The sequence below is a fragment of the Ooceraea biroi genome, chromosome 9, assembly GCF_003672135.1.
Source record: "Ooceraea biroi isolate clonal line C1 chromosome 9, Obir_v5.4, whole genome shotgun sequence".
NCBI classification, from domain to species: domain Eukaryota; kingdom Metazoa; phylum Arthropoda; class Insecta; order Hymenoptera; family Formicidae; genus Ooceraea; species Ooceraea biroi.
Window position 1 is genome coordinate 3098890 of NC_039514.1, and position 25566 is coordinate 3124455.

The window sequence follows — 25566 nt, forward strand, 5'->3', positions numbered from 1 at the left end:
TAATCTCTCTCTTATTGTTAATTTATTCTAAAGTCCGAATTTTGTTTTCGAACTTCAGATTGCTTGCGGTGTGCGTGGACGTTGTTCATGGGAGTCTCTGTGCCGCAAGTACAAAAATTTTCAGAAAAATTAATATTATCATGCCAAGGCGCGTATATTAACTTATATAACTGTCAGGCTAAATCTTAACGTCGAGTAAGAACTCGACGTGTGCACCGCATAGCGGTGCGGAGCGAAACGCATATTCCTATCTGTTTAAATTTGAATTGTGTCAAAAGCTGCAGATTCTGCTCGGTTTCTGCTGCCAATCTGCTCACCTTGCCTGTCAGCAGACACTATTGCATTTCTGATAACAGTTTGATAACATCATCTGAAAGAGCAACTTCTGTATAAACTCCGTTGCCTTTCTGATATCAAAAATTTACTGCAGACACTGCTCAGAATTTGTTCGTGCAGGTTTGGCTATCTGAGTACTTGTAAAATCGTGCAAAGTTTGGCTCGAGCCTCACCACTGTCTGTAGTCACATTTAAAACCTCCTCTAACAAGGGGAGGATCAAGGTGTGACCCTTTAGATTTCGTTCAACTTTTAATAGGTTATTGTACACCCCTCCTACTAACAAACTGTCATGTAACTCTTGCCAATGCGCAGTAGTTTACGAGTTCCAAGTAGCGAGCGTAGCCCGGCGAAGAAGACGCCGGACTAGTACGCTGGACGTCGCTCGTTCGAATCTTGTTACTTGTTACTTATTTGTCTCGATAACCTTGTCAATTCGCAGAAAGACGAACAAAGACTGCCTAAATTGCTCCGCTTCTTCTTTTCTATCAGAACAACATGTTTGTCTCATGATTTCGCTTGATGTTTACTTGTTAGATTTTGGAGTTCTATATCCTAATATATCGGTTGAAAACGTTAAATCCAGACAGTAGTTGTCGTTCGAGTGGAGGAACAGACAAAGAATTCTAACATTCGAAACTTGAATCGAGGCGATATCATACCAATGACGAAAGCGATGAATAATATTATATATTCTTTACTTACACACACGCGCGCGCGCGCGCGCGCGCACTCACGCAGTATATATACGTACATACCTATGTACTGATACTGATAATTAATAATGCAAGAAACAATTATACTATACATTTAATATAAGAATATCATGTAGCGTGACGTATTTATTTATATAAAACCTCATTTCATTAAAAAAAAAAAAACAAGATTCGAACGAGCGACGTCCAGCGTATTAGTCCGGCGCCTTCTTCGCCGGGCTACGCTCGCTACTTGGAACTCGTAAACTACTGCGCATTGGCAAGAGTTACATGACAGTTTGTTAGTGGGAGGGGTGTACAACAACCTATTAAAAGTTGAACGAAATCTGAGGGGTCACACCTTGGTCCTCCCCTTGTAAGTGGTTTGTAGGTTGCTTTCCTTGAAAACACACCCGCTGCAGATGAACAATCTTCCCGCAACCGTTGCGCCGTACATTTGGATTCAAAGTACATTTAGACGCTAAATGTCCTTTACCACACCTGAAACAACTAATCGTAACATTATTACTTATATTATTTGGTTTCGACGTCTGATGTTTGGATGTCGACCCTGCACTTCCTCCAAATCCGCGTTTCTTGGAAGGATTCTTCTTCGTATGTTTTCCTTCACCTGATGTAGACTGCGATGCATTTTTCTTCAATGCTACTGCATTGATACTAGCTGAATCCCCTTGGAGTTCCTGAGTTCCTTTTTCTGAGAGTTCCATAGTTGTCGAGGTCCAAATCTTGAATTTCCAATAACCGGCTTTGCGTTCTTTTACACGCTAAACCAAATACCAACTGGTTTCTCAAAGCTGTTTTGAGATAGTCTCCAAAATTGCAATGAAGACTCAGCTTCCGAAGTGCCGCCATAAAATCTTTGACCGCTTCGCCTGCCTTCTGTTTTCTTTGATGAAATTTGAAGTTTTCGACAATTTCCAATGATGCCGGGGCATAAAATTCTTTTAAAATCTTCGTACGATCCTCGTATGTCCTTGAAAATGGATCATCCGGTGCCAAACGATCACATAAGACATCGAATGATGCAGCGCCCACATAATGCAATAAGTACGGCACTCGTCTTTCGCCCGTAAGAGCGAAAATGGAAAATGCACCTTCTAATCGTTGCCTCCATCGATCCCAATTCATGGCCGGATCGAAAGGTTCATTGGAAAAGTGCCCGGGACCAACGTCCGCGTGCTCGTTTCGTTAACCGTCTCCATTGTGTAGTTGAAAGAGGTTATGAAATGTACCGTCGAACAAAAAATTCAGTCCACCGTCCTCGTCGCCAATTTGTTGTATTGTGGGTTACTGTAGTGAAACACTGAACATATGGCACTTACAAATAAACTACTTTATTACTTTTGACTGTATAACGATTAGATATATGCGTATGAATTTGGTTGTAGCTTGAACACACGCTCGAGAGCTCGCAGTTCAATACCACCTTAAAACAAAAGCCGCCCCGCGTTGCCGTGCAAACCATAAACTTCTTCAATCTCAAATCGCGGGAATTATAAAATATGTATCACATTATAACATTAATATTATTAATTTTTTATACTGGGAAAGTATATTTGGGTGGAAGAGCACGAGGAGACGGGCTTCGCCCGTCACCTAGTACTCTTCCACATAAAAAAAGTAACAAAACTTCGGGGTGACCAAAAGTACTGCGTGGAAGTTACAATGTAGAACTTTGCTTTGCGTGGAACCTCGCTTCATATACTCTCAGCATATGCTTTCTAAATTTATTAAATATCGCACGTATGCGCAAAGTAAGCATGGTAGCATCGCAGCGTCGTAGCGTCTTATCATCGGTTGTAAATTGGTGTCCAATCGTGCAATGTCTAATAGTGCGGTACCAATCGTGCGGTGTCCAATCGTTCCGTGTCCAATATTATGTGTCCAATCGTGCGGTGTCCAATCGTTACGTGTCGAAACGGGATGCAGAAATGCCAATCGACCGCCTAGCGATCGAGGTTGCTAGGCGAGCGGGGAGTTGTTTATCACAAGTGGCAATGGGTAGGCAGGAGCGGCGCGCCTATACTCCGTCCAGCGAGAGAACGTTATCGGAGCAGACGAAAACACGTCCGTTCCTCGCAGATCTCCTCCCTAGAGACCCCCACTATGCCGCGATACAAGCGCGTTCATGCTATTATACACACTATCACTGTGCCACGCTATCCCCACTTCGCCCGCCTGTGCGCAGACGGATAACGTTCTCTCGCTGGACGGAGTATAGCAATCTCGATCGCTAGGCTGTCGCATCTCGCAGCGCACTCGCATTCGACGATAGGCCGGACAAATAGAACGATTTTTAATAATTAATAATTCGTTAACTATTGCGAAAACTGCAAAATGGTATAGGACTTTTCGACTCAGTTCAGTCCGCTCTGTCTGCATACGAGCATTGTCCCATTCTTTCTGAGACACCCTGTATAAACTATTTCTTTTCATATATCTATACCACGCTTTTTTCCATCTATACCACGCATTAGTGTCCGACCGAAACAATATTTTGAAGCCGAAATCGAAACCGAAACCGAATTTCGGTTTCTAAAGCAATTTCGGCCGAAACGAAACCGAAACCGAAACTTGTTTCTATTTAAGAAATTAAGTTCAATAAATGTTTATGCTTAGGATTTACGATTCAGTTTTAGATTATTAATTTATTTACATTTACAAATGACATCATAATGATATAATAGTAATATATACAGGGTGTCCCGGGTTTTAACCGACAAACTGCGGGAGCATATTCTACTAGTGGAAATAAGAAAAAATTCTTATATTGAGTTTGCTTAGAAATGCTTTATTACAAAGTTATAAACCAATATTGAAAAGAAATATGAGATAAGTAACAACGGATTTTTTCACAAAAATAAAAATTATGTACGCAATTATTTAGTGACGCATTTCAAAATGTTGTCCTTGCACATCGATACAAGCTAGACATCGACGTAGTACAAAATTTGTTACAGTATGACATTCCTGAAAATTTTGTTGCATCTCAGTAACTGAATTAGTAATTCGTTGCTTTAAATCTTCAAGCGAGATTACTTCTGTACTGTAAACTTTATTTTTTAAAGTTCCCCATAAATAAAAATCAAGAGGCGTTAAATCGGGCGATCTTGGAGGCCAGAAAACCGGTCCTCCTCGACCAATCTACCTATGAGCATAATGTTCATCTAACCAGTTTCTAACTTGTCTAGCATAGTGCGATGGATAACCGTCTAACTGTATCCAGCTGTTTTGGCGAAACTGCAGTGGCACATTTTCCATCAAAATTGGTAAATCGTTTGATAGGAATCTTCGAAAAGATTCTCCGTTCAATCGGTCAGGTAAAAAGAACGGACCAATAAGCCGGTCATGAAGCATACCCATCCAAACATTACATCGAAATTCGTGTTGAAAGTTTCTTTGTCTGGTAGTATGTGGATTATTATGAGCCCATACATGGCTATTATGAGAATTGAATATGCCTCGTCTTGTAAAGGTCGCTTCATCTGTCCATAATATCATTGATGAGAAAAGATTGTCCCTTTCTACTACATTCACATACCAGTTACAAAATTCGACTCGTTTCTGATAATCGATTGGAAGTAATTCTTGTACAGGTGTGTAATGATATGCGAATCTGTAATCAGCACGCAATGTTCTCTAAATAGTGTTTCGTGATATCTGCAGTTGAGCTGAAGCACGTCGAACACTTTGTGTAGGAGTATTATCAAAAAGATTTAAGATTCTTTCCGAGCGTCATCGGTGTCTTAGAGCTGAACGAACATCATCATATTCATTCATAGATCGAAATGAACCCAAATTACGTAATTGCAAATGAGCACATAACATAAACATTTTCGACCTTCCAAATTCTACACTATGTTCCGTTGTTACTTATCTCATATTTCTTTTCAATATTGGTTTATAACTTTGTAATAAAGCATTTCTAAGCAAACTCAATATAAGAATTTTTTCTTATTTCCACTAGTAGAATATGCTCCCGCAGTTTGTCGGTTAAAACCCGGGACACCCTGTATATATATAAGCCAAATACCACTCGCTGACTCATCAACGTGCAGCCCGAACCACTGCACCTATCGACTTGAAATTTTAAGGGTATATTCCTACTATCACATAGATGCTCACTAAGGGTGGGTTTTCCGAAATTCCACCCCTAACGGGTGAAAAGGGGTAAAATGTGTTTTTATTTAATTCTACACATAAATATCGCGGGCAAAGCCCGCGTGACGGGGAATGCTAGTAATACATAAAAGTATAGCTTATTGAAAAATCTTTATTCACATATCTTATTTGCTATCAATCTATCAATTTGAAGAATAAACATATTAAACATCTCAAAATAAAATCAACTAATATATTCATTAGTTAACAGTCTCAATAATTTGTCAATAACAATTAGTATGTTATAAGTTATAAGTATAACTAAAATGAAACATATTATTATAATTACTTGTGTTAAAACTTAAAATAAAGACTTTCAGTTACATAAAACGTTGCCAAATGGAATTGAAAACTCTTTTAAAAAACGAAACAAAAATATTTTTTTAAACAAAAGATATTCTAAGAATATTCTATTTGAACAACAATAGATAACATAATACAATTTCTTTGTATTTTAATACTTAATTTTTTGTGTTTAATTTTTTTATAGTTAGTAATGCTTGTGAATAAATCTTGTAAATAAATCTTATAGCTAGTAATTGATTAGTAATATCAGCGTCGGGCGTAGGTTCGGCCATTTTTTGGCCGAAACCGAAATTTAGCCGAAACTCGTGTTTTAGGTCGAAACCGAAACAGAAACCGAATCTTCGATCGGACACTACCACGCATCCATTGCAGGTTATGTAAAAAGATAGAAAATTTTTACAGTATATTAGGGATCTCACCTCCAAGTTGGTTCAAAATTTACATGAAGCTTCCCTTCTGCCTACAATTAAGAGTTATGATATTTTCAAGACGGGCAAACAATATGTCGCTTTTGGGAAAAATTATCAAGCGGCCGTTTCAAGCGCTATTTGAGTTTAGGAACAGTTTGTTTTTTGTATGTTGTACACACTGTAGATACGTGTATTCTTTATTGGAGACTACTTTTCAAACAATTGTGTAAACACTTAACTCAAGTTTTCGTTTGTATAAATTATTATTGAATTAATGTCTGGCGTAAATATACAGGGTGTCCCAGACCACCCGTACCAGTCAAATATCTCGAAAACCGAGAACGGCAGACGAAAATGTTTCAGACAAAAGTTGTAGGGTTTCAAGTAACGCATTACATAGCAATATCAGTATGACCTTGAAGAGTGTTGTCAAGGTCACATGAAGGTCATCTTCAATTTCTTAAATGGAAATCCCTATTTTTTATTGCATATTCTTGTAGCTTATCTCGAGAGCTTTCCAAAACACTATAATGTAGCCTTTTTTCATGAAGTACTTTTCGAGTTATGGAGCTTGAAAGTTACGGTATCGTGGGTTTGATCGTTTTATGCACTGTACACACATCGATACTTTTGTGTCTAGATCGAGTTTATACGAGAGTATATTATAAAAATCGTTCAAATTGTACAGCTTCAATTGAACAACTCGCGCAGCAATTTAATACTGATTCTGGAGAAATCAGCCTGCGAGACGTCCCATAGGTGCGGGAGCCCTTCCAAAAGGGAAATTAAAAGTTTTGTTTTTACTTTCGTCCAGTCAAACTTCGATATTATCGCGACACTCGCTAAAAATTTCCGTCTGATTGGAAATACACTAAAGCGCCATGCAATACTCATTTGGACGTGTCCATACGTGAATTCCAGAAACAATTGAGACACTGCAATTTTCTTTAGCAACACGGTCTCAAGCGCTGTACACACATCGACTTACACTGTGTTTCGTTCGTCACCTGACCTGTACTCTGACCTAAAGTAAGCTTCCAAGTAAGCGTTTACATCATTTAGACCTATAATACTTTTAGGTCGAATATAGGTCGTTTTGGTAAAAATTTAGTCCTCATGTGAACGCCATCTATTGAACAAGATGAAAACCCCTTTGAAACACGATTAACACATGTATGTATTATATATGTATGTATGTATGTAGGTATACATGTGTGTATTGGTACACTTTTGCAATTTAGGTTACCTGCGTTTACACGCGTTATTCCTGATAGTGCGGCCTCAGTCTGGTCAGAACAAATGAAAAAGAAACCTCACCTAACCCAGATTAAGTCGCTTCCCAATTTTAGGTCAAATATAGGGTATATATAACGGCCTAAAATGCACAGTGTAAATTAGGCCATTTAATTAAATTCGATCTAGACACAAAAGGTCGTCACCAGTCGCTATCTCTTTCTTTCGGCCCGACATGTTTTCTCTGCCTGCGCATAGTCCATACTATACGTCGATGGTATTAGTACTAAAAGATACTGTAGGTTCCAAAATATGCCGCTACTTGTTTGTTCAGGAAAAAATGAGTTTCGGAACTTTTTAGACTGTGTAAAGTTTTTTATATTTTGCATTTCTTTTTTTATCGCTTCTCTGATCATTGGTTTCAACTCAGATATCTTCCTATGTTATATTTTTGTCTTACTCTATCGTCTCTTCGTCAATTATTTCTGTTATAATCTTTCATTTTAGTTTGTTTGACGTTTGACGTTTAAAGTTTGACGAAAACAAGCAGTAACTCATGTATACATATACATTGTTCAGACGAAGCGTTTCTTTTTTTTTAATATCTCCTTAAATAATAAGTTCTAAGTAATAAGTTGTTTTATGTAGAATTTAACTCTCTTCCCGATTTTGTAATAAAAAGTACTTGCTTCTACTTAAAAAAATGAAATTGTTCTTTAACTTACCTTGAAACACGCTAACTGCGAAGAATTTAAGATCAACGAAATTATGTTCCCGTTGAAACCTTAGAAATTTTTTCTAAACCTTTTTTTCTACCCCATTTGATTTCCAGATATTTACTGTCAGAAAAAATGGGATACCCTGTATACAAGCCTACTTGAATTGATGGTACACAATACATTTTATTTTGAAGCAAATAGAAAGTATCACTCACCGCTCATAATATTATCGCGTATAATTTGTACATGACGATCACGATCTGGCCTGGTATGTTCATGCCAAAATCCGACAACGTGACCTAATTCGTGTACAACTATACCAAATTTATCACAATTCTTTCCAATGCTAATAGCCTGTGGTCCGTTTCCTCTTTTTCCAACAAAAGAACAACACCTGTCAAAAACAAGTTTAAAAAATTTATTGTATTACATTATTAAATACAGTATCAAGCAACAATTATCTATATCTATTTTTTCTTTCTCCTTTTTGCAAATTTGTGATCATGTTAAAGATTAAGATATTATATATTTAGTTATATATAGAATGTCTCATAACTAAATGTTAAAACTTTGGGAATGAAGGATCTATAAATTAAGAAAACAAGCTTTTTAAGCCCAGTTCCACAATTTATTTTAACCGAAGTTTAACTCGTTAATGAAGAATCCATACTACGTCCGATGTCCGATGTATGACGTTCAATCCAATAGGAGAGTTCGTTTTCTAAAGATTCTAAACGTGACGCATTGTGAATTCTCCATTAACGAGTTAAACTCCAGTTAAAATAAGTTGTGGAACTGGGCCTAAAGAGTGTGATGTGACGCCCTGTGAGCTGTGAGCGTCTGTCACAGGGATGTTTGCCCGACTGAGAGGGGACTTATCGGAGTCGTTTCCTCCGAGGGGGAGCGATTCGTCCGCTTTGGCGTGTTGTGTTTGAATTGTTTTTGCAGGTCGAGATTGTGAATTGCAAGGATTGCGGCCGATTGGAGTTAGCCGAGTGAGGGGAAAACCTGTGTATGGGAAACTGGAAGCCACAAAGGAGCGGACGCCACGGAAGGGAGAAAGTTCCTCTGGATGGACTATCGCGTGTTCCGGGAGCCCGGGAGCATTCCTGGCTGAGATTTTTGTTACCGCCGCCGGCGTGGTAAACGAGCCACCTCTCCTTCCAAAAATTAACGCAATAGAAAAAAACGTTTGAGGTCTCAAAATATTCGTCTACTTGTGTAGTTTCAAATGGAACGTGGCCTTTTGAAAATTCAATATGGCGTCTCCAATATGACTCCTGAACTCCGCAAATGTGAAGGCTGATCTTATAACATTTTTTATTACAGTGCAGAAACTTGACAAATCGACTTGAAAATGGTTACTACGAAATTTTCGAGATCGTTGATTACAAATCTAGAGACAAAATTACAAAATTCAAAATGGCGGATTCAAAAGGGCCACCATAAGGCCAATGAATTGTGTAAGTAATTCAAAATCTTTCGAATCGGCTTTAAAATGATCTCTAAGGGATTTTCGGGGTTGCTGATTGAATCTGCAGCCAAAGTTTCAAAATTTAAAATGGCGACTTCAATATGGCGGCTTTTAACCCAATTTGCCTTCTCGAAGTACTCAAAAATCATTGCAATCAGTTTAAAATTGGTTACTCAGACTTTTGCTTTTCGAATTTATTCTGCAAACACATGAACCCTTAATCCATAAATCCTGAACCCATAAACTCTGAATGCCGTAAATAAACCTTAAACCCATGAACCCTTAACTTATAAATCCTAGGCCGGTATTCATAGTCGAATCTTATATTTAAGACCGTCTTAAGTTTATCTGCAGATGCTGTATAGATCATTTCATTGGCTATGGAGTACCTGAAGATACACTTAAGACGGTCTTAAATATAAGATTCGACTATGAATACCGGCCCTAAACCCATAAATCTTAAACTTGGTTATAGAATAATGGGTTCAGAATTTATAGATTAATGGTTTATGGGTTTAGAGTTTATGAGTTTAATATGGGTTAGTGTGTTTAGGGATTTGCGGGTTAGAATTGTATAATTTATTGAAGATAATGAAAATTGAATAAATGAAATATTATAAGTCATAATATTTATAGTCATAATATAAGTCATAACTGAATGGAGAGGGTGTGACGCTCCTCAGTGATGTTAGAAAGCGTGCGACGATTCGCGAGACCATCCCACTCCATCCCCACCGCATGCTACAAAGCACACTTTCTAGCACCGCTACCTCACTGCGCCGTAACCAACAACGAGCGCGCGACTCACCTACCGACGGCCTCGCTGCACGACCGCGCTCTCATACATTGATATCAATACGTTAATAACTCAATTATTATTGCACAAATCGCAAAATGGTACAAGACTTTTCTTCTCAGCTTCACGCAATCTATATTATCTATCTCCACCTTTCCGGTCGATACTTCCTTACCGGACACCCTGTATAATGTCTAATCTAGACTAGAGAAACTTTCAACTGAACGTCATGCCATTATGACGAAAACCTTTTTGTCAATGTAGCGAACTTTAAACAGGCTGCGGAAACCTATCTAGTTCCTCAAGTTATAATCTTTGCCCTGTATCTATTTATTTCACATTTTATTTTGCACAATTACGTTATTTTATAGAATAACTAATGTATAGAATAACTAAATAAAGTATCAAATAGTATAAGTATTTTATACTTTAACTACCGAGAATCGGTATTTCATAAAATAACTAGTTATTTCATAGAATAACGGCACTTTAACGGTAACATATATAATAAATGATATATCTAGCTTTTTCTCTCAGGACTTGATTGTACTGTGTTATCTCACATGTTACACTGAAAAAAATAGATTCTATATTCCTATTTATATTTATTATTTTAACAAATATAACTTCATAAGTTTTGCAGTTTTCATTAAACTTTTGGAAGTTGTCGAATATTATTACATATAAGATATACAGGGTGAGTCAAAAAGATGGGTACCCCTGAATATCTAAGAGGGGTTACGTTGTTGAAAGAAATGTTTTATACAAAAGTTGTAGGGTTCAGAGGGGGACATAAGATGGTGTCATTGGTTTGACCTTGAGTGAACGTGCCAAGGTCATATGGACTTCAACGTTGTTTTTTTAAACGGAACCCCATACTTTTTATTGCAGATTCTGATTCTTCGTCAAAAAGTAAGTAACTGTTGTTCGAAACATTGTTATTAAAAACGCCCTCCTTATCCCGAAAACTCAGGTTCAACCTGTGGCGGACCAATGATAATACTCGCTTTATAACAGACACGGAAGTTTTTTTTATTTTACTGTTTACCGTCAGCATTAGCGTTCCCCAGTGTGCACCATGTGGAGGTTGCTGATCGGTTTTGCACATCTTGTGGCCCTGAAAAAGACCGATTGCTACGCTTTACACTACTCCATGAGATGTTCAAAATGTCCTCCAGCATTGTCTAAACATACGAGGACTGTTTGATAAGTACCCGATGGCTACCATTAGATATCAGAGCAGAGGCGCCGACGTGGTACCCTCTCCACTTCGCTTGCCCTCACCACGTCGCGCTGAGCCGTAAGCCGTGAGCCGCGTCTGCAGACTGGCAACACTGATTGTACAGTAGCATTGGGTACATAACAAGTCAGAACTCAATAATCTGTAAAATCCTTCACCATTTTTGGATTTGATTGATTTTTAATCTGTAACACAAGACAAGCCCTTAATTCATACCATAGTACCTTACCATAGTACCTTAGTCCTTATCATAGAAGTCCTGCAAAACTCAGTTTTTTTTTCATTTTATAATACTCAGCAAAACATTTATTCTCAATAACTCAGAATTTATTTATTTCATTCTCTAATCACTTATAAAATGGCAAATCTTTTAGAACGAGAAAGGATTGCACTCCTAATGATGCGGGGATGAAGTGATCGTGAAAGGTCTTATAATGAAGTTAGACAACTTTTTAACGACACTTTTCGCAATGGAGGCACACCCATTTCGAAAACTACCGTGCAAAGAACAATCCAACGCTACGCAGAAACGGGTGGAGTGAAAAATCGAGTAATCCCAGGAAGACCGAGATCAGCGACGTCAAAGGAAAATCAACTGACTGTTGCACTATCATTTGTTGAAAATCCACATCTCAGCACTCGCAAAGCAGCTCAGCATAACGACCTCAGTCAAAAGTCAGTGCACAGAATACTGAAACAGGTCAGGTTTCACCCGTATAAAATGCATTTAATTCAAGAACTCAATGAAGATGATCCCGATCGACGTGTAGATTTTTGAGAGACAATGATGTTGCGAATTAATGATAATCCCGCATTTGTTTCCAATATAGTCTTCTCGGATGAAGCAACTTTTCAGTTGAATGGCCATGTCAACAGGCATAATTGCAGATTTTGGTTTCGCGAGAATCCTCATTGGATGTTAGAAGCGCATACACAATATCCTGCAAAATTAAATGTCTGGGCGGGGATAATAAATAACACATTAGTTGGTCCATTTTTCATTTAGGGTAATTTAACAGTCGATACATACGAAGTAATGTTGAGAAATGAAATACTCCCAGCAATCAGGCAAATCGTAAATGATGAATTCGCTCACACATGGTTTAACAGGACGGGGCAGGGCCACATTACGGTAGGAATGTCCGACTTTTCTTAGATAGAATATTTCCTCATCAGTGGATTGGCAGAAGAGAAGAAATCGAGGGGCCACCGCATTCGCCTGATTTATCGCCGTTGGATTACTTTCTATGGGGATACCTCAAAAGTAAAGTTTATGAAACTAAACCAACGAGATTGGAGGATCTCCAGCAAAGAATCATTGACGAAGCTGCACTCATTAGTCCGCAAATGATCAGAAATGCCACATCCGCCTTCTACGACCGACTAGCTCATTGTCAGGCCGTAAATGGTTTACAATTTGAGCACTTACTGTAAGAATGTTATTGGTTGCCGAACGCTATTTACAATTTCAGATTAGCAGCCGATCTAGCCTTAGTTGGCTGGATCTCTAATCAATCTTGCCTTAACTGGCTGGATCAGTAATCGATCTTGCCTTAACTAGCCGGATCTGTGATCGATCTTGCCTTAGTTGGCTGGATGTAGAACACACGCATACGCACGCTGGCGCGCACGCATACACACAAACACACGCATGCACGCACATGCTGATGGTAAACAGTAAAATAAAAAAAAACTTCCGTGTCTGTTATAAAGCGAGTATTATCATTGGTCCGCCACAGGTTGAACCTGAGTTTTCGGGATAAGGAGGGCGTTTTTAATAACAATGTTTCGAACAAAAGTTACTTACTTTTCGACAAAGAATCAGAATCTGCAATAAAAAGTATGGGATTCCGTTTAAAAAAACAACGTTGAAGTCCATATGACCTTGGCACGTTTACTCAAGGTCAAACCAATGACACCATCTTATGTCCCCCTCTGAACCCTACAACGTTTGTATAAAACATTTCTTTCAACAACGTAACCCCTCTTAGATATTCAGAGGTACCCATCTTTTTGACTCACCCTGTATATTTTCTAGTAGTTTAGAGAAAATAAGATATTAGTCTGAATTTGGCAAAATTAGTTGCTTAAATTTGTTACAAATGTTTAATTCCATTAATAAATAAAATTAATTTCTAAAATTTGTTTGAGAAAACAATTTTTTAACATCTCAAAACTTTCAAACCATCAAAAATAAATAAATAAAACGTATGATGTGTTTTATTTGTAATGTTATACATATAAAATCATAATAAATTTAAATCTTTTGACATGGATAATAATTATGCTTATAAATGTTATATAAAATAAGTTGTATGCTAATTGTATATCGCAAATTAGATGCTTGCACAAGTTCATATGAATTAAAGCCTGCATCTTCCTTATTTCTAGATTATTCCCATTGCTTTTAAATGATGAAATACTGTTGATTTATTAACCGAACTGCTCTACAAGCTCTTTTAATGTTTGAGACGAGATTTAAGCAATGCTTCCAATTCGTTGTTCTGCATCTATTTGTGATCATACGAACTATTGCAAATCCCTAACATTGATACATAATATTTATCGGCTACATAACACAACTCACCCACAAGGTCTTTCTGTAAACAGGATGTAATTAGGATGTTCTCTGGGCATTCTTTCCACAAATTTAACACATGTGAAATTCTCCCAGTGTCTCATTGCCTGCTTGAACAAGGCCTTATGCGCGCCAGAAAAATTCCCATCAATCTCATAAGGAATCACGCCGTGATCCCATACTCGCTCCTTTCTTGCAGTGGCCGCACGACGTATTCTATTTTGAAACGCATGTCTCATGTTGCGCTTGGTAGATAAGTATTTGTAGTCCATACCATAAAATTCAATGGAACGTAGACGTCGATCATGTATGGAAACAATTTCATCCGACATGTCGGCAATAAAGTTACGCATTCTCCGATTGCAATGACGGTGAAAACATCTTCGCGAAGTTCTAAGAATGTAAATATAGTTATCATATATAATATTTTTAATACATTTCATTACTTTATGCTTAAAAAAATTGTATATATGTATACAGGATGTCTCAGTGACCCCGTATCACCCGTTAATGGCATGTAGCCTGGACTTAACTGAACAGAAAAGTTCTATACCATTTTGCGATTTGCACAATATTAACGGGGATATTAACAATTACAGTTAATGAATGAGAGCTCGTCTCGAGCAGAAAAGCTGTGAAGGCGTGCAGTGAAGGAAGATGCGTGTCGTATAGGCATAATCGTTAATCGTTAATCTTTCCCTCCTAGTCCATAAAACAAATCACAGCGTGCGACCATTCATATGGCGCTAAAGCATAATCAAAGAGCAAACGTTAAGCCTATTACACAATGGTAGGCAACAGGCAACAGGAACAGGGAATAGCCAATCGCGTTGCTCGATTTGGTCATCCGTACTCAAATCGTGTAACGCGATTGGTTATTCTCTGTTCCTGTTGCCTGTTCCTTTGCATTGTGTAATAGGCTTTATATTAAGTTATATTGTACATAACTTGTATAGAAATGATTTTGACACTGAATAAATTGTTCGTAAAAGGAAACACGCCGACTATATTCTTTCCTTACACTGATCACGCCTAACTACTCACAAAGTTCAAACTATACGCCATTAACCGGCGGTCACGGAGTTCTGAGATACCCTGTATAGATCTCTTATCCAGGCTGTTTTAGCACGTGGATGCAGCGGTGTGACAACGCGAAACGATGGCGGCGCACTCATGTATACTACCAGGTAGAGATTCTATAGTATAACAGAGATGCGCCAATGATCACGTGATTGCGATATTTTGCTGATTGGTCAGAGTAAATTGTATAAACGTAGCCGCTGCCATGTCACTATCTTTCATACAAGTTTGTACATGTTTCTTTTGACGTCTTTATTTTTCATAGTCGTTTATGTAATGAATTATTTTCATTTCTTCATTAAATAATGTTTTACATTAATTGTCGCTTATTTTGTGCACAGAATTTACCATGCAACCAATTGTGCTGCAAATTGCTGTACGAACAACAGCAACAAAGGTTATGCAGTATTTAATTTCCCAGCAAATGCAGATTATCGTAAGACATGGATAGCTGCTCTTTCAAGGAACCCGATTGGCGACCCATAACCTCGCAAAGAATTTGTGAGGTGAGTGATACTAATAGAAATTTACTGCATAACCTTTGTTGTTGTTCGTACAGCGATTTGCAGCACAATTGGTTGGCATGGTAAATTCTGTGCACAAAATAAGCGACAATTAATGTAAAACATTATTTAATAAAGAAATGAAAATAAGTCATTACATAAACGACTATGAAAAATAAAAACGTCAAAAGAAACATGTACAAACTTGTATGAAAGATAGTGACAGATTCAACACGGCAGCAGCTACGTTTATACAATTTACTCTGACCAATCAGCAAAATATCGCAATCACGTGATCATTGGCGCATCTCTGTTATACTATAGGATCTCTACTACCAGAGAGGAACCTGAGAGCGACCAGGCCGCCGTTTACGCCCATATTTTTGTATTGAGAAATTTGAGAAATACAACACCGAATGTGAACTTACATTCCATTTAACGAGAGAGAAAGGTAATTTCATAATGAAAAAAGATCATGTGCATGTTAAATGGAATGTAAGTTCACATTCGGTGTTGTATTTCTCAAAGCAAAAATATGGGCGTAAACGGCGGCCTGGCCGCTCTCAGGTTCCTCTCTGCTACTACCAGGCGCGCGATTTACAGACGTGTATACTGAAGGATGACGCTGATTGACTGAAGTTTACTTAAGAATATCTCTTTAATTAAGCATCGCAGAAAAAATAATTCAGGACTTTCCAACTCAAGTTTTCATAAGGAATAACACTATGTACTTAGTGGGTGCGAGATAAAAAACACCCTGTAGATTCGCAAATCTAAACATTGATGTAAACAGTAATTTTCATCACTGATTGCCCTCCCTTGTATACCTTTGTGACATTATAGGCAGGAGCACAGACTTATGCTTATAGACCAATTAAATTCCTTATGCATCTTTTTATGCGCTTATGCAAAAGTCTGTGCTTCTGCCTTATGACATTCGGAGACATTCTAACCTAACCTAACTTAACTCAATTCATAACTCGGGGACTTCCGGTTGCGACCTGAGCGGTGTGAGTGTGGCGGAGTGAGTGAGGACGAGTTTTCTCAGGTTGGATAGCTTCCAGGGGTGCTTTAATCGGCCCTTTTTAGGGCCGCAGGTGGTTAGAGACGAGGAAGAGAAGGAGAAAAGAGTGAGTGGTAGGATAGGTACAGATCCGGAAGCAGGTAGGTGGATTGGATCAGTAGATAGGTTAGGGAAGGGGAAGATAAGGAAAAGGAAGGATTTCGGGAGGGGAAAAGGGTTAGGAGAGTTACTCAAGGGAATTGGAGAGGAGATGGAGGGAGCGGCGGTCCCGGAGGAGGTGTTTGAGAGGTTTTTCCTCCGGGAATCGGTCGCGATGAGGGGGATCGGGAGAGGATTGGGAGGGAGAAATGGCGCGAAAGGTACGGGAAAGAACAAAACGGAATCGGTTAGGAAGGGGGACTCAGGTAAAAACACAAAGAGCGATGGTTTAGACAAGGCGAAAAACGGCATTCCCTCAGATAGAGACAAGAAAAAGAATGGCGCTAGGGCGACAGAGAGCTCAAATGCGGCGATAGATATCATGAAGACAAACGTTGTTACGACCTAATTGTCCTACGCGCTTTTCACGAAACGGAGCTAACCTATCCGGGGCAGGGCAGGACAAAAGTCGAGGAGAGCGCTGGGAAGAGAGTTTATTAAAACAAGGAGAGGTTTGGTGTGAGGAAAGCAAGAGTAGTAGGACTAAAGGAACAGGTGAGATGTATAAAACATTTTTACCGACAGAGTCAGAAGGAGAGGTTTGTTTAGTGGCAATGTTAAAAGAGGGAAGTTTTACTAGTACTAAGAACAGCAATGCGATTAGAATCGTGGTAGAGGTCAGGAAGGAGAGTATTAAGCCGTTAAGAATAGTTAGTAAGGGATTCAAGTCGTTGGAAGTTTGGTTTCAAAATGCCAGTCAAGCTAAGGGTAAAGGGGAAGGTAGAAACGTGCAATATTTGGTAAGGGATAAAACGGCAAGGCGCAAAGGAGTTATGTGATTGGGATTTGTCGCTACGCGAACTGGTTGAGGCAAATGACGAGGGTCCCAGGGTGGTCAAAGTGGAAAGAATGGTATCAAGGAAGGGTGGTGTATCTTCACAATTACGCAATGTGATATTCACAATAGAGGGGGAGAGTATCCCTGAAAGGGTTAGTATTTACGAGGGATTATCAAGACTGGTTTTGCGGCCATACATAGAGGAGGTGTTACAATGTTACAATTGTTATAAGGTTGGTCATTATAAGGATGAGTATAGAAATAGGAAGATTTGTATTGTGTGTGGTGAAGGTTATCATGGCGAATGTACAAAGGCTTGTAGATGTGTAAATTGTGGAGGGAACCATAGAGCGACGGCAAGAATATGCCGGGTTTATACGGAGAACTGTGCCATTATGAAGGTGAAGGCGGAAAAGAATATAACGGGAGAAGAGGCCAGAAGAGAAGTACAAGGATCCAGAAGTGAGGGTGTTTATCGGATAATAGACAAGGTAAATGATAAAGAAGGAACTTATGCAGATAAAGTTGGGATTAGAGTTACAGGAAGAGCTGTACCCGGTGATGACAAAGAGGAAAGCAGATGCAGGTATTGTAATGGCGGCTGGAAGGAGGACCGTAAAGAAAGGAAAGGAAGTGACAGCAGGGAGAAGGAGATAAATAGGCAAGTATACCCTTCGGTCATTAGAGAAGAAGGGCCAAGAGTTACATTAAGGGAAGAGGAGACAAAATGGGAAAGATTTTTGACGATGGTTGCAAAACAAAAGGATGAAAACTAAAATTTTGACATTGTTGCAAGAGGAAATGACAAAGGAAGAGGCATTTAGGGAGAATAGAAGGAAACAAGCGTTAAAAGAGAAGCAAGAATGGAAGACTGGACTTCATGCAGAGAATAGGAAGAGGAAGGAAAAAGGAGACTTAGGGGAATCGACAGAAAAAAGGAAAGCTATGGAAACGGAAGACGGTGAAATCGAGGAGCCGATGTTCATGGATGATTCAGACAGTTCTATGGATGCTGGAGACTAAGGTTTTAATATGGAATGCAAGAGGGTGGAAGAGTAAAGAGTATGAGGCAAAGTACAGACTATTAGATTATGATATATGTATTATTACGGAAACTAAGTTAGGGGTTAGGGATAATATTAACCTAGTAGGTTTTAATATACATATATGTAGTTAGGCAGGATCGAGCAGTAGGAGTTAGGGACACAAAAGCAGGGGGGGGGTGATGATCTTAATAAAACATAACATAGAATTTAAGTCGTTAAGTTTAAATTATAACAAGAGTAAAATGGAATGTGTCGGGATTGATGTGAGTTTAGGAAATAAAACAATGTCGGTTATTCGCGTTTATAAGAGACCAGGGCACGTATTGTGATACTGTTTGGAAACGATTCCGATCGGAATGATTCCACATTTGTCCCTTTCTTCCCTGTTCTTCCCTTTCTTTTTTCTAGGGAAAAATGTGGGGAAAACGGAATCATTCAGTTATCACAATACGTGCCCTGAAGGAAATGTTAGCAGGGAAGAATGGAGTAAGTTAGTACAGAGAAGAGAAAGGAATGAAGAGATTATTTTGGCAGGCAATTTTAACTCTCATAACAGGAGTTGGAATTGTGAGGTAACTGACAGAAACGGTGAACGATTGTGGGAAGGAATGGAGGAAAATGATCTTTATTTGGTGAATGGCGATACGCAAACAAGGATAGGCGAGGTGAACCGGAGATCGAATAATTTAGATTTAAGGATATTTGGAGAGAAGTGGATTACGACCAAATTGACGACAGTTGGGAATCGAATTATCACCCGGTGGAATTCGTGATTCATAAAGAAGCTAGAGGAGAATATCGAAAAAAAACAAATTGGATTAGTTCTAAGAGAACAGACTGGAAATCGTATAAAGAGTTACTAGGGAAGTGGTGCGAAGAAATGAATGATGATGACTGGAGGTCTAGGAATTTGGAGGAGAGGTATGAGCTTTTAACGGCAAAAATAAAAGAAGTTGCGAGTGAGGCATCTGGAAGTAAATATGTAGAGGAAGGGGAAGACGAAAAGAAGAAATCGAACAGGAGCAGCGGGAGTAGAATAGGAAGGAAAAAAAGAAGACAGGTAGAATGGTGGGACGAAGAGTGTGCGCGAGTAGTCAGAGAACGAAAATTGAAATTAAGGGGAAGCTGGAGTTGCTAGTGAACTATTTTTTCACTATAGCAATGGTAATTGCAGTTTCGAAAATTTTATTTATTGCTTGTGCAGAATACAAAATCCTTTTCCACAAATGAAGTATAGATAGAAAGAAAGTCCGCTCTACAGGACTTTATATTCAAAATGGAAAAAAGTTAAAAACTTGCATTTGTCTTTTCTAACTTTTTTCCATTTTGAATATAAAGTCCTGTAGAGCGGACTTTCTTTCTATCTATACTTCATTTGTGAAAAAGGATTTTGTATTCTGCACAAGCAATAAAGAGAATTTTCGAAACTGCAAATACCATCGCTATAGTGAAAAAATAGTTCACTAGCAACTCCAGCTTCCCCTTAAGGATATATAAAAAGGAAAAGAACTTAACGAATTGGGTGGAATATAAGAGATACAGAGTTCCTGCAGTGAAAATCATTAATAAACAGAAAAGGGAGAACTTTATCCGATTTGTAGAATCTACTAATAGATGGACAAATATGTCGATGTTTGGAAAAAATGACTGTTTTACGGAATAGAAGGAGTAGAGTTGAGTGGAATAAATGGCAAACAAAGGATAGAAAAGAGGTTATTCTTCAAGAAATAGAAAAGTTAGCGGTTCCTTAGTGTCAGAGTGATAGGATCAGCGTGGAACATAATGATAAACATGATTTAAATGAAAGTTTCAAAATCGAAGAAATGGAGAGAGCTTTATGGATGAGCAAGGACAAGTCGTCACCACCCCTATAACATTTTCTGCAATTGCAAATGTGGCAACAAATTATGTTTGCCGGAAGGTCGCAAATGGAAAACATACTTTGTGATTGCAATTCTGTTAGCACACTTCCGTCAATATGTAACATTTTCACCGTTCTATTGTCAGATCTGCTCTAATGTTGTCGTCAATTTGACTGTGGAATATGTTCGTCAGATTTGGTTCACATTTGAGACCAACTGAGGACACAGTAGGCTCTGGATTTGGCATTATAGTTCCGCTGACATTTGTTTCTCATTTGGCAACATCCCACAACCAAAATGTTTGCTGAGCAGGTATGGACGGAATCGATTATAAAATGTTGAAAAGGTTGCCAATGAAAATGAAGTGGAATTTATTGGATATATTTAATGAAGTTTGGGGGTCTGGCAAGATAATTGAGCGTTGGAGAGATTATCAAGTTTTTTTTATTGACAAACCAGGAAAAGAAAAGGTGCGACCTATCTCTATGGCGTCATGCGTGGAAAAAATTATGGAACGAGTGATTTGTGAAAGGTTGAATTGGTGGGCGGAGAATTCAAATAAGCTGGATAGAAGCCAAAACGGATTCAGAAAGGGAAGATCGTGTATGGAGAACTTGGTGCAAATCGTTTCTGACATAAAAAGTGGTTTTTATAAAGGAAAGACTACGTGGGCTGCATTCTTGGATGTAACAGCAGCATATGACAACGTGCTGTACGACGTGTTAATGAAAAAATTACAAGACGCTGAGTGCCCGAAAAGAATTATTAATAGTAAATCTACCGATTAGCGAACCCACTTCCTATCACCTTGTCCTTGACATATATTATAGAGGTCACCCTTCTGAGTAACATTGTGCAAGTTTTAACCATCGGTCGTTGTTTACTACAAAGTTATTAACAAAAGAAGTTTAATGATTTTGCTCAAATTTTCAGCTGTCTACGCGAACCAAGAACATAATATTGACATATATTACAAAGGTCACCTTCCCGAATAACCCGCACTAGGTTTTAGTCGTCGATCGTTGTTTATGAATCAGTTATTAACAAAAGAAATTTTGCAAATATAGTAGTTATTTTGAATATTTAAAGATATAAAAGACGAATATGTATATGAACGAAGGAAGGAAAGTCATTTAAAGCAGTGAACCGTTAATATATAGAATAGTTTCTTTTAATATAAGTACAAAGTATTCTTCACTTTAACCAAAAGCATAAACAGTTAAATACAAAGTATTCTCTGCTTTAACCTAACCTAAACTAACCTAACCTAACCTGGTTAGGTTATATTTTCCGAAATTGGAGCCTCGGACAGCTCGTTTTCAGCCCGCTTCGCGGGGTGGCGGGGAGCAGGGGCTTCGCCCCCCCCCCTGCCGGAATCCGTACAGTGTACCAGGTGATCAAAATCTGTACGGTAAAATCTGTTGCACTGGTTCTGGCGGGGGGCGGGGGGCGAAGCCCCTGCCCCCCGCCCTCCCGCGAAGCGGGCCGAAACCGAGCGTATGTGTCCGGGGCTCCAGTTTCGGAAAATATAACCTTTTGCTTGTTGAGGACGGCTGAAAATTCGTGCAAAATTATTAAACTTCTTTTGTTAATAACTTTTTAGTAAACAACGACCGACGGGTAAAACCTTTTGAAGGTCACTCAGGAGGGTGACCTCTATAATATATGTCAAGGACAAGATGATAGGAGGTGGGTTCGCTAATCGGTAGATTTACCATGAAAGATTTACTCGACGAGGTGGATAGAGCTCAATTTGCGGACAATATCGGGATCTATGTGAACAAAAGTAACTTAGCAGGGAATAAAAGACTGATAGAATTAGGAATAAAGACGATGAAGGAGAATTTAAGTAAGATTAGTTTGGAGCTAGAACCAGCAAAAACGAATATAGTTATTTTTAGGCGCGGAGGTATGCAGGGTAAAGTTAAGGCAAACGTTAGTGGAGTAGAAAAGGAGTGCGAGCAGGAAGCCAAATTTTTAGGAGTGTGGCTGGATAATGGCCTGACGTTTAAAACGCAGACAGAGGAGATTAGTAGCAAAGTTAACAAAGCGAATGAACTTTTAAAATATATGAATAGAATAACATGGGGGATGGAAATGTCAACAGTAATGATGTTGTATAAGAGTTTGGTAAGATCGGTAATAGATTATGGAGTTTTTGTTTACTATCCTACAGAAGAGGCAGTTAGCGACATAATAGAAAAGGCACAATTTAAAGGAATACGAACAGTCATGGGTTACAGAATCACCACGCCCAAAAATGTAATGTTGGCGGAATCAAAACTCATGACGATTAGGGATAGAGCGGGTTGGTTGGCTAGGAGATTTTTTACGAAGGTCTTGGTATATGGTGACATTGCATTAAAAGACAAGGTTGCACAGATAGCAGAAAGTGAAAGGGATTATAGGTTTCGGTATAATAGAGGAAAAAGGATGATTATTAGTGAGGCGTGGGATAGAGTGAGAAAGGAATTGCCAAACAACGTCAACAGGTCAAGAAAATTCGAAGTTTTTGATATAGATTTTTGGGATAATACAGATGGAGTGGATACGGATGTGAAAGTAGGAAAACTTAGAAGTTTAAGAAAGATAAGTAATCAGGACATGGTAGAGAAAGTTAAAAAAAACTTTAATTTACAGGGACAGGTAAATTGTTTGTATACTGATGCATCGAAGATGAAGGACGGCATTGCAGTAGGAGGAGCGGTGTATGAAGAGGAACAGAATAGGCTTTGGAGCTTTAGCGTTAGTAACAAATGTTTTGTCTTCACAGGGGAATTGATGGCTACATGGATGAGCGTTAGGGAAATTGAGGGCAGTATCGACGGTAGTTTTTTAGTCCTTTCGCTAGACAGGAGATTTGTAGGCGACACAGACGTTGGCAAGAGCTAGGTCAGGGTAATAAAAAAATAATTCTAGTGTACCAGCGCATATTGGAATTAAGGGGAATGAAATCGTAGATAGGACAGCGAAGGCTAGTACGAAAGAAGAACCTAGTGAGGTAGTGGAGGTTCCTATCGGAGACTATGCAGTAGTTTTTAAGAGTGAAATGATGGATAACACAAGACGGAAAATGGAAAATGAATTTTGTTATAAAGGAGTGTGGTTTAAAATTAATTTTTATAATCGAGACGAAAGGTTACCGTGGTTTGAGGATAGTATGGAGACGCGAGGAGTGGCTACATTGATCAAAAGAGTGAGAGCTAATCACTACAATCTAGGAGCGTCGTTGTACAGAAAAAACTTGATAGTTTCTCCGCGGTGAGACTGTGGAGCGGAAGTGGAGGATATTGACCATCTAGTTTTTAGATGTAGGAATTATGATGATGATAGGGTAGTCATGAGAAGGAAGCTTGAGGTTAGTGGGGTTAGGGACTGTGTAAGTGTGTGGAAGTGGCTTAAGGACCGTCTACAGGACGATTGTAAGATTGCAAGCAGTAAGAAATAAGAGTTCCTATTGATCAGTTTTTGAAATAATCGATTTTGGTTGGTCACTTCTTATTGCTTGCAATCTTACAACCATCCTGTAGACGGTCCTTTAAGGACCGCAACTGGAAGGCTATAAGAATAGTGTACAACCCAGCAACCATTTTGGTTGTGGGATATTACCAAATGAGAAACAAATATCAGCGGAACTATAATGCCAAAGCCAGAGCCTACTGTGTCCTCAGTTGGTCTCCAATGTGAACCAAGTCTGACGAACATGTTCCACAGTCAAATTGACGACAACATTAGAGCAGATCTGACAATAGAACGGTGAAAATGTTGCATATTGACGGAAGTGTGCTAACAGAATTGCAATAACAAAGTATGTTTTCCATTTGTGACCTTCCGGCAAACATAATTTGTTGCCATATTTGCAATTGTAGAAAATGTTATAGGGGAAGTTTATAGTTAAAATAAATAGAATTGTGTAAAGAAGTACAAAGATAGTGGAGTAGCGTAACGAAGGAAAAAGATTACCACAGTATACAGAGCTGAAAAAATCTTTAAGTAGATTGAAAGGCTCTTTAAACTTCTTTAAAAAAAATTCATAACTCTTCCTTTTGCATGGATAGCTGAAAATGCGTATGAAAACTATTAAACTTCTTTTGTTAATAACTTTTTAGTAAATAACGAGCGATAGCTAAAATCGTGTGGGGATGTCCTCTAATATATGTCAAGATCAAAGTAATCGGAACCGACTTAGCTTCCCTAATCAGTATAATTATCTTAATATTATTTGTAATATACGACAGAAACTACGACTCCCATGTAGTGGTAAGGAAAAGTTAGAACTTCACCCTTCATAACATGTATTAAAATGAAAAAGATCCACGCAATGTAAACTTTTCTGTATGATTATGAAAAACATTTCCTTTTTTTAATTCTTATAGGAACAAGGTTTAAATTGTAACTGTGTTCAATCTATAGTGAAACGTGTTAAAAATGCCTTCAAAAAAATGTATAATACTTAATTTATATAAACTGAAATTAGATTAAGAAGATGGCGGATGGTGAGGTGAGAAGTGGAGAATAGTACTTCTGAAAGAAAAGAGGAAATAGGAGAGATAAGGTGCAAGAGGAAGAAGGAAATGAGAGAAGGGAAAGAGAAAGGACGGAAGGGATAGGAGACATGGAGGAGAGGAAAAGAGAAGTGGAGGAGAGGAGAAAGAACGGAATGAAGTGAGAGGTAACGAGTGGAGCTCAGAAAGAAAGAGAGATCGGGAAGGGAAGGTAAGGGATGTGGAAGAGCACGAGAGAAACGGAAAGGAAAAGTGGAGGAGATAAGAGATATGGAGGAGAAGAAAGAGGAGAAGAGGAGAGGAGCAAGAATGGAAGAGGTAGGGGATTAGAGGAAAGAGAGGTTAGAAGGAGCTGAGGGGAGTAGGACAGAAGTGAGGAGTGAGGGAGAAGGGAAGAGCGGAGGGGAAGGGAAGAGGAGACAGAGAGGAAAAGAAGAAGACAAGAAGAAGGATGAGATGAGGAAGAAGGATGAAGATGGAGAAAAGGAGGAAAAGGAAAGGAGAGTAGGAAGAAGGGGAGAAACGAGTGGAGTGAAGAGCGGTGAAGAAGGAGAAGAGACGGAAGAGAAGATAGAGGATGGAGAAGAAGTGGACGAGGGGGA

General features: G+C 38.7%; 1 protein-coding gene across 3 annotated transcripts in view; it reads right to left on the bottom strand.

The window, feature by feature from the left end:
* Positions 1 to 25566, bottom strand: part of LOC105283221 (tolloid-like protein 2) — a 93934-nt gene that overhangs the window by 39036 nt on the left and 29332 nt on the right. For 2 of the 3 annotated variants that reach the window (XM_011345819.3, XM_011345818.3), the window contains exons 5-6: positions 13978 to 14361; positions 8096 to 8274 (exon numbers count right to left, since the gene is read on the bottom strand). In XM_011345819.3, the coding sequence (XP_011344121.1) occupies positions 8096 to 8274; positions 13978 to 14361 (563 nt within the window). The remainder of the gene's footprint in view (positions 1 to 8095; positions 8275 to 13977; positions 14362 to 25566) is intronic. The other variant, XM_011345820.3, reaches the window with a different exon arrangement.